This window comes from Theropithecus gelada, chromosome 19 (assembly GCF_003255815.1).
Source record: "Theropithecus gelada isolate Dixy chromosome 19, Tgel_1.0, whole genome shotgun sequence".
Lineage (NCBI taxonomy): Eukaryota > Metazoa > Chordata > Mammalia > Primates > Cercopithecidae > Theropithecus > Theropithecus gelada.
In genome coordinates, this window is record NC_037687.1 from 11,201,033 (window position 1) to 11,210,016 (window position 8,984).

At 59.8% G+C, this 8,984-nt stretch overlaps 2 protein-coding genes across 4 annotated transcripts in view; both read right to left on the reverse strand.

Annotated features, from left to right (window-relative positions):
- Positions 1 to 1,343, reverse strand: part of RGL3 (ral guanine nucleotide dissociation stimulator like 3) — a 28,691-nt gene extending 27,348 nt beyond the window's left edge. The window contains exons 1-2 of the mRNA XM_025367898.1: positions 1,311 to 1,343; positions 720 to 849 (exon numbers count right to left, since the gene is read on the reverse strand). Coding sequence (XP_025223683.1) covers positions 720 to 849; positions 1,311 to 1,343 — 163 coding nt within the window. The remainder of the gene's footprint in view (positions 1 to 719; positions 850 to 1,310) is intronic.
- Positions 1,344 to 2,886: 1,543 nt separating this feature from the next.
- The window catches only part of CCDC151 (coiled-coil domain containing 151), a 14,558-nt gene continuing 8,460 nt past the window's right edge, over positions 2,887 to 8,984 (reverse strand). For 2 of the 3 annotated variants that reach the window (XM_025366518.1, XM_025366517.1), the window contains exons 4-13: positions 8,250 to 8,417; positions 8,060 to 8,161; positions 7,823 to 7,948; positions 7,521 to 7,643; positions 6,141 to 6,293; positions 4,976 to 5,136; positions 4,746 to 4,902; positions 3,961 to 4,116; positions 3,411 to 3,495; positions 2,887 to 3,227 (exon numbers count right to left, since the gene is read on the reverse strand). In XM_025366518.1, coding sequence (XP_025222303.1) covers positions 3,115 to 3,227; positions 3,411 to 3,495; positions 3,961 to 4,116; positions 4,746 to 4,902; positions 4,976 to 5,136; positions 6,141 to 6,293; positions 7,521 to 7,643; positions 7,823 to 7,948; positions 8,060 to 8,161; positions 8,250 to 8,417 — 1,344 coding nt within the window. In that variant the 3' untranslated portion in view covers positions 2,887 to 3,114. The remainder of the gene's footprint in view (positions 3,228 to 3,410; positions 3,496 to 3,960; positions 4,117 to 4,745; positions 4,903 to 4,975; positions 5,137 to 6,140; positions 6,294 to 7,520; positions 7,644 to 7,822; positions 7,949 to 8,059; positions 8,162 to 8,249; positions 8,418 to 8,984) is intronic. The other variant, XM_025366520.1, reaches the window with a different exon arrangement.

Below are 8,984 nucleotides of genomic sequence, written 5' to 3' on the forward strand. Positions count from 1 at the left end.
TGTTAGCCAGGATGGTCTCGATCTCCTGACCTCGTGATCCGCCCGTCTCGGCCTCCCAAAGTGCTGGGATTACAGGCTTGAGCCACCGCGCCCGGCCTGATTTTTATTTTTATATAGAGAGAATCTTGCTGTGTTGTCCAGGCTGGTCTCGAATTCCTGGCCTCCTGCCTTGGTCTCTCAAAGCTCAGGGATTATAGGTGTGTGCCCCACACCCTGCCCGCTTGAAGTTACTATTCCTCCCCATCCACAAATATCTCCTGCAACCTGCCCTGGAAACCCTCCCTCTCACATGCCCTGTCCCCTACTCCCTCCCTCCGCCCCCACACATACACTCTTGTCCACCCCGGGCTTCCCTCAGCCCTCCTGTCGCGCTTCACTGGCTGCCCCACCCGCCCTCACCCAGCCACTTCTAAACCAACCCCTTTCCACCTTCCAGCCCCGGCCCTCTAAACCTGCCTTTCCTAACCCTGTTGTCCAGTTCTGTCCTTACCAAGTTGTCCCCAGGCTCCTCTCGAGAACTGCGCGGCCATCACCTGGCCCCACCCGATTCCCTGGATCTTCCCCCACTTACCTGGCCGCCCCCAGGCCTCTTTCTACCTGGTCGCCTCACCTGGTCCCCTCTGAGCCCCTCCCTTCCTTCCGCCCACTGCACCTGGCGGCCTGTGCTCGGCTCTCCGGCTCCGCCCTCACCTGGTCGCTTCCGGCCCCGCGCCACCCACCAAACCCCCTCCTCACCTGGCTGCCCCCGGTGCCCTCCGCCGGACTCAAGCGCTGACTGCGCTGTCGCCGCAGGGAGACACTGTACACCGCGCCGTCCTCGGTCTCTTCCCCCCAGTCCTGCAGCGGTGCCTAGACGCAGAGGCGGACTCAGGGCACCAAAGGGGCGCAGGTCCTGGGGCCTCAGCCTCCTTGGCGGCTTGGACTCGGGCTGAGTCTTGCTGCTCCATCCCCACGCCCCTTCCCAGCCAGAAGCTGCGAGACTCGGGCTGGGGTCCCAGGCTAGTACCCTCCTAGCCGCGGGTCCCCTCCTCCCAGGTCCTGAGGACATGTGGTAGCATTTGGGGATGTCCCAGGGCCCCGCCTCGTAGAACCTGTCTCTAGCCCTTTCTGCCGACTGCGCTCAGAGAATCGCGCCCCTATCCCTAAGAGGGAAGTAGTCGCTTCACTGGGTCAAGGGCCGTGAGTCCCCAGGAGGGGACTCCAGGGCAAGTTCAGATGGGAGCAAATAGCGTCCGACGGGAGGGCACTTGGAGTTTCTGGACCTGCGGGTCACCAGGAATGCGGGGTCCGGGGATCCCTTGTCCCCTTACCAGGGCCAGCTCTTTGCCTGCTGTGCGCTCCATGGCCGGCACCCGTCCCTCTCAGTGGCTCCGCTGAGTGAAACGGAAGGGCCGGCGGGTGGCGGGCAGTGACCGGGCGCTGGGGCCAGAGGGGCGGGGCGGCCGAGCTGCTGGGGCTGGGCGGGGCAGGCCCGACCCAGCTTCTGGGTGCCTCCAGCTGGACCCCGCGCGAGCCCAAGAGAGGTCCTGGCTCTTCCGCTGAGCGCCTATCTGTACCCAGGAGAAAGGACACATGTATCCCCAAGGGATCTTTTTTGTACCCCCAGATGTGGGGGAGTTCCTGTGTGGGGGCAGGTGAGTGTCCCCAGACCAGAGTCCTCTGTCCTCCAGTGGAAGAGGCTAGCTTGACCAAGTGTGAGGGCATCGCCCACTTTTTACTATTATTGTTATTATTTTGGGATGGAGTTTCGTTCTGTCACCCAGGCTGGAGTACAGTGGCTTGATCTCAGCTCACTGCAACCTCCGTCTCCCAGGTTCAAACGATTCTCTTGCCTCAGCCTCCCAAGTAGCTGGGATTACAGACCTGTGCCACCATGCCCGGCTAATTTTTGTATTTTTTGTAGAGACGGGGTTTTGCCATGCTTGCCAGGCTGGTCTCAAAATCCTGGCCTCAAGAAATTCACCCGCTTCAGCCTTCCAAAATGCTGGGATTACAGGCGTGAACCATGGTGCCCAGCCTTATTATTTTTTAGAGACAGGGTCTCACTCCTGGTGCTGAGGCTGGAGTGCAGTGGCTTGATCTTGGCTCACTGCAATCTCTGCCTCCTGTGTTCAATCTATTCTCCTGCCTCAGTCTCCCAAGTAGCTGGGACTACAGGCACGTGCCACCATGCCCAGTTGCTCAGTTTTTTGTTTTTTGTTTTTTTTTTTTTGAGATGGAGTCTCGCTCTGTCGCCCAGGCTGGAGTGCAGTGGCCAGATCTCAGCTCACTACAGGCGCCCGCCACCTCGCCCGGCTAGTTTTTTGTATTTTTTAGTAGAGACGGGGTTTCACCGTGTTAGCCAGGATGGTCTCGATCTCCCGACCTCGTGATCCCCCCCGTCTCTGCCTCCCAAAGTGCTGGGATTACAGGCTTGAGCCACCGCGCCCGGCCTTTTTTTTTTTTTTTTTTTTTGGTAAGAACTGGTTTTCACCATGTTGCCCAGGCTATTCTGGAACCCTTGGGCTCAATCGATACACCCAGCTCAGCCTCCCAAAGTGCTGGGAATACAGGTATGGGCCACTGCACCTGGCTCTTATCTTATTTATTGAGACAGAGTCTGGTTCTGTGGCCCAGGCTGGAGTGCAGTAGCATGATCATAGCTCACTGCAGCCTGAAGCTCCTGGACTCAAGTGATCCTCCCAACTCAGCCTCCTCAAATACTGGGATTACAGGCGTAAAACCACTACATCCGGCCATCTCCCATTTTTAAGCTCCATCTGCGTCACCAGCTGATGGGAGTCATCATGACCCAGGTTGGAGGAGGCAGAGTCTGTGGCCCTGGGTTTTCAGGGACAGCCATCTCTTGGGTGGTGCAGGGTCAAAAAGAGATGAATGCCAGGGGCGTGGTCAGTAACCTTTATTGCGCAACTCTGAGGCCGGGGCAGACCCGGCTGGGGAGATTTACTGTGGGAACGTCTGGCCTGGCCCCTTCCTCCCCTCCGGGCGCCGCTGGCCGCCTCCGCTCCCTGTCCGGGCCACGTTCAGCCCTTGAAGGGGCCCCGTGGGGCCTGCGCTAGACCCGGAGGGATCGGGGGCACCGATGGGGGCCGCCAGGTGGGTTTCAGGGCGACTCTAGGACCTCCGAGAGCGACGGTGCTTCTTGTAGCTTTCGATTAATTTCTGGGAACGGATCTTTAGCGATGCGCGGGTCACTACCTGGTTGTCCTCCTCCTCACTCTCTTCATCTACGGCGGGGGGGGGGAGGGATGAGCAGGGAGCGATGAGGGATCCAGGTCCCCATCCCTGGTACCCCTTCCCTTTACCACCCCACTTACCCCCACCTTGGCCTTGAGCAGGGTATGGGACAACCTCCTGTTCCCCAGCTTGGGGCCCTAACCGCACCCCTTCATCCCCCCACCCATACTGACCAAAAAACTTGTCCTTGGGAGTGGCAAGGGGCAGCATGATGCGGGTGTTGTATTCAGGCAGCCTTCCCTCTAAGCTGGTGAGGAACTAAGCGGGGATGGGAAGTCAGAGAGGAAGGTGGGAGGGGCCAGGGGCCACCGAGAAATCACATTCCCCCTCCTCCCTACCCCATTCGGAGATATGCCCTGGTTCCAGCTGGAGACCATTGCCCACTTCCATCCTTCCTTCAGCAGGCACCTTGATACCCAGCTTTGCCTCCTCATCACTCAGGTCCGCCCCTGGTCTCTGGGGCCCTGCTATAGGCCTCTCCCCATCCCGATCCCCCAGCCGCGTCCTCTAGCCTCCCGGGATCCGCCCGCACCTCGTCTGGTTTCTTCCCTCGTGGCTCGGGCTCACCCCCAGCTCCTCAAACCTCACCCGTTGTGTCCCCGAGACCCCTTCCTGGCTGATCAGCCTGCACTCTGGTCTCTCGAAGTGGCCCCCAGTTCCCTGGTTTTCCAACCCAGCCCCACTACTAGAGCTCTGGAGCTCTGCCCCAGGGCTGCAGGGCACCTCGCGGTCAGCGATGTGGCGCAGCATCTCCTGCACGTCGTGGCTCCTGAGCTGCGCCTGCAATTTCAGCAGCTTTTCCTCCACGAGGCCCAGCAGGCTTGGCAGATAGTTATCTGCCTGGGGATCCAGCTCCTTCCCCACGAAGCGGCCGTCCTCCTGTGGCCAAGGTAGAGCCGGGTCAGCTGAGAGGGGTGGGGCCTATTGGAAGGCACCACCCAGGGGCGGGGCTTTTCTCTCGGGAGCTGGGCCTAGGAGCTAAGGGCCCACCTACAGGGGCCATCCTAGCCATTGTGGGCGGGGACTTAGATCAAGGCCGGGTCTGCGATGGGGGAGTCTCTGAACTCTAGCTCTATATGAAAAGGTTTCGGGGAGGCCTCTTGGGAACAGTAAGGATTCGAGGGAGACCATTGTGGGATGGCCTCCTGAAGAAATGGGCCTCTGCTGCGGGCAGGATAGGGCGTCTGTCTCGGGTTGCTCCAGAATTGCAGATAGGTCTCCGAGGTTTTCTGGGACAGGGTGGAACTTCTTTCCCTTGGAGGCGGAGCTTGAGAGGGGACAGGGGTCTGAAGTCTTGGGCTTCCTTGGGGAGTGAGAGCTTCCCCAGGGAGGTGTGGCGGGGAATGGGGTGGGGCTTCCCCTGTGGGCGGGGCCTCTGACGTTCGGGACAGAGGATGTGGCAGGCCATGTTCCCCAGGGCAAGCGGGTGTGGCAGGAACCCCCGCTTTGTGGCTGCGCCTCTTTGGTCCCGTGAGGGCCTGGTGGGGCTTCCCCCGGGCGGGGCCTACCACAGTGATGTGGACCAGCTTGCTGGCCAGGTGCTCCAGGCTGTCCTTGGCCACTTGCATCGCCCGCAAGGCGCGCTCCAGCTGGTCCTGGGCCTCGGCGTGCCGCTGCTCCTCCTTCTTGAGACGCTCCTGCGCCTCGGCTTGCAGTTTCTGCTGGCTGGTGGGAGCCGGGAGGTCACCCCGGGGGCTCAGCCCGCCCCGCCGCCCTCCCCAGGGCCCTGGCGCCTCACCTCACCAGCGTGGCCTCCCCTGAGTACTTGAGGTCTTCCAGCTCCCGCTGAAGTTGTTGCTTCTCCTGCTTCAGCCTCACCAACGTCTGCTCGTTCTCGCTCTTGAGCGTCTCCAACTGCGCGAAGGTGTCGCCCTGGGCCACGAACCGCCGCACCAACGACTGTGGGCCACCCAGCCCCAGTCAGAGCCAGGGCCTAGAGAGGCGCAGGGGCGCTCCACCTCCTCTCCCCCACCCTGCGTCCCATCGCACGCAGGACAGGTGGCCTGAGCTGGCGTCTTTTGCACAGCAATGTATGGGGACACTGTGGGTAGGACTCAGGGTGGCTTCAAGGATGAGCAGCCCTGGATATATCATTTTTGGGGGGCCCTTTCTGGCCTATATAAGGAATTTGAGTCAGCTCAAATTCGGGGACAGCTGGACAGGCGAGCATAGCTTCTTTCCAAAAATCAACGTGCCATCAATTTCTGGCCGCGAATCTCGCCTGATCCCACAGGAAATACCTCCCTTCTTCGGAGCCATCTGCTCACAAGGCCCACATCTGGAAAGGGGCTGCGCCTCAGTGCCCCAGATGACCCCATAGGTGTCCTCCAATAGGTAGGAGTCCCGGAACTCCTCAGGGGTCGGCCCCATGGGGGGAGCAGCAGGTTGGCGGGCACCCAGAGGGAGAAACAGGGTTGGGGTCCAGTGTTCACTGGCGGGAACCAGGACCCAAAGGGGACACATTGGTCTTAGAATAATGCAAAGAAGACGTTGTAAAGTGAGGGACCCGGTGCAGGGACCCCACTTGCCAGGATCTGAGCGGTCTACTGGGTCACAGACCATGTTACAGACACTGGAGACAGAACAAGAGAGGAAACTCTCAGTTCTCCTAGAGCTTGCACGGCAAAGGAATTAGCACGGTTCAAGAGAGAACGGAAGGCGAGTGTAGAAATGACAGCGAGTGTGGACAGCTCCTGGGGGTTTTGCTGTGAAGGGCAGCAGGAAAACTGAACGGTAGCTGGAGGGGGAAGGGATGTTTTTCAAGAAAGGAGTAGGTTTGTGAGCTGAAGAACTGACCTGGCAGAGAGGGGAGGCAGGGTATGCCGGTTTCACCAGCCTGGGCACCCCTGGGGCCTGTCTGGGGTGGACGGGGCAGGGCGGGGAGGGCTGCGGGCAGAACTCACGTGCGTCTCGGCAGTGCCAGTGGCGTCCTTGACCTTGCCAAAGATCACCTCCATCTGGTACATGCTCCAGCGCTGCCGCAGCTCCTCCTCCTTGGCATGCAGGCTGTCCTGGGTGGTGTCCTCAGACTGTAGCAGTAGGTGCTCGCGGTGCGTCTGCTCGTGGGTTGAGGTCAGAGCCAGGGTCAGCCCGTGGACAGCGCTTAGGGTGGAGGCCGGGGAGGGGGATCCAGACTGGGGCCCAGGAGGGAACAGGGCTCAAACTGGAGAGAAGGGAGAGTGCAAAAGCTTGGGGCCAGATAAAGGCACCCGGGCAGAAAGTGGGACAAGGTCGAGCGCGGTGGTGGTAGCTGTGATTCACGCCTTTCATTCCAGTACTTTAGGAGGCTGAGGCCGGAGGATCGTTTGAGCCCAGGGGTTCGCGACCAGCTTGGGCAACATGGCGAAACCCCATCTCTACAAAAAATGCAAAAATTAGCAGGGCGTGGTAGGGTGCCTGTAGTCCCAGCTACTTGGGAGGCCGAGGTGAGAGGATCGCTTGAGCCCAGGAGGTCAAGGCTGCAGTAAGCTATAATTAGTCTGAGCGACAGAGTGAGACCCTGTCTAAAAATATATATATATATACGCACACACACACACAGAAAAAACTACCAAAAAAAAAAAAAAAAATACAAAAAACCCTTGGCCGGGCGCGGTGGCTCACGCCTGTAATCCCAGCACTTTAAGAGGCCGAGGCGGGCGGATCACAAGGTCAGGAAATCGAGATCATCCTGGCTAACACGGTGAAACCCCGTCTCTACTAAAAATACAAAAAAAATTAGCCTGGCGTGGTGGTGGGCGCCTGTAGTCCCAGCTGCTGGGAAGGCTGAGGCAGGAGAACGGCGTGAACCCGGGAAACGGAGCTTGCAGTGAGCCGACATCGCGCCACCGCACCCCAGCCTGGGAGACAGAGCGAGACTCCGTCTCAAAAAAAAAAAAAAAAACCTTGGTGAGGGCTGGATGAGTGGCAGCCTCAGGGCAGGGGCGGGGCCAAGAGTGAGGGGGCGGAGCCTTAAGCAAGGGTTGGGTTAGAGGCAGGGTCAGATTTAGGACAGGCAGTCTAGTCAGTTGGGAAAGGATGGGTAGGAGTCACTGAGCAAGGGGAAGGCTGGAGGCCATGTCAGAGCCAAAATGGTGCTGTCGCGTAGGAGGGGAGGGGAGGAGAGGCGGGGTCAGAGATGTGGGAGGAGTCTTTGCACTAAGTGGGGGTGAAGTCAGAGAGGGGGCGGAGTTAGGAGAAACTTAGGAAGCGGGAGAAGGCCTAGGATGTGCTAGAGCCAGGGCATGGCTGGTTTGTGCCGGGCAGGGCTGGAGTCACAGGCGCGCATCCCTGGGTGCGCTCACCTTGCGCTCCATGCGCTCGTTCTCCAGTTTCTTCTCCTCCGCACGCTTCTTGCACTCACTTATGTAGCGTTCTCGCTTCTTGCGCTCTCGAACCAAGGTCTCCTCCAGGTACTGCAGCTGGTTCTGGAGGGCAGGCAGGGGAGCAGGGAGACCAGCTGGCACCTATCGCTGCCCGCCGCAGGGTGCTGGGAGATAGATGGGGGCGGGGGCGTTGGGGAAGCTCAGGGACAGCTGAGGTCAGATTCTCAAGCTGGGAGACCGCAGCAGCTGGGCAGGATGGCCGAGAGCAAGAGGGGTGGCACCTTGGCAATGTCCCGAGCATTGAGGGCCTCTTGGTTCACCAAGTGCAGTGCTTCCAGTTCCTGTTTGGTCCTCACCACCTCAGCCTCCATGGAGTCCAGCCGGTTCTCCAAGTTAAGACTCTCGTCCTGGGGCGTGGTGGGGAGGGGTTGGGAAGATGGGGCAGGCCTGTGACTGTTGTCCCTGGCTAAGCCCGCCCTCCCTGCTTGCCATCTCACCTGAGCCCTCCTAGTCCCTACCATTAGATAGGCCTTGAGCTGCAGGTACAGGCTGGTAATGTGCTCGGCCTCCTGCGCCTTCATCCGGGCCTTCTCCAGGCGGTTCTCCAGGTTCCGCATGGTCTGGAGAGCAGCAGGGCTGGGCTGAGGGCCCTCCGCACTCAGTCCCTCCCACATGACCCTCTGCCCTGCAGGCCTCACCCGCCCCTACCTTGGCCACCTCCGTGTGGCTGTCTTGCGCCTCCGCCATCTCCAGAAGGCGCAGGCTGTGCTGCAGCTGGAGCTCCTCCAGCCGCCTCTTCCGCAACACCACCTGGTAGCGCAGGGCGTTCTGCTGCTTCACCTTCTCCCTCAGCCGGTGGTCTAGGTGCTCCAGGGCCTGCTGCAAGGAGGGGAGCGAAAGCAGGGGCCTGAACACCCTACCCCGACACACACCTAGCCCTTCTTCCCTTCCTTCTCCCATATTGTGGCTTCCAGGACTCCCCTCTCCCGTTTTCTACACACCTCCCTGGCCACCCCTTCTGTGCTGTTTTTGGAGAGAGAGCACCAGGGTCTTCTCTCTGTCTGTATCCACCACCTTGGTGATCTTACACCGGCTCAGCGTTCTACAAATTTAAAAAAATTTTTTTTTCGGCCGGGCGCGGTGGCTCAAGCCTGTAATCCCAGCACTTTGGGAGGCCGAGACGGGCGGATCACGAGGTCAGGAGATCGAGACCATCCTGGCTAACACAGTGAAACCCCGTCTCTACTAAAAAATACAAAAAAAACTTAGCCGGGCGAGGTGGCAGGCGCCTGTAGTCCCAGCTACTCGGGAGGCTGAGGCAGGAGAATGGCGTGAACCCGGAAGGCGGAGCTTGCAGTGAGCTGAGATCCGGCCACTGCACTCCAGCCTGAGTGACACAGCGAGACTCCGTCTCAAAAAAAAAAAAAAAAAAAAAAAAAAAAA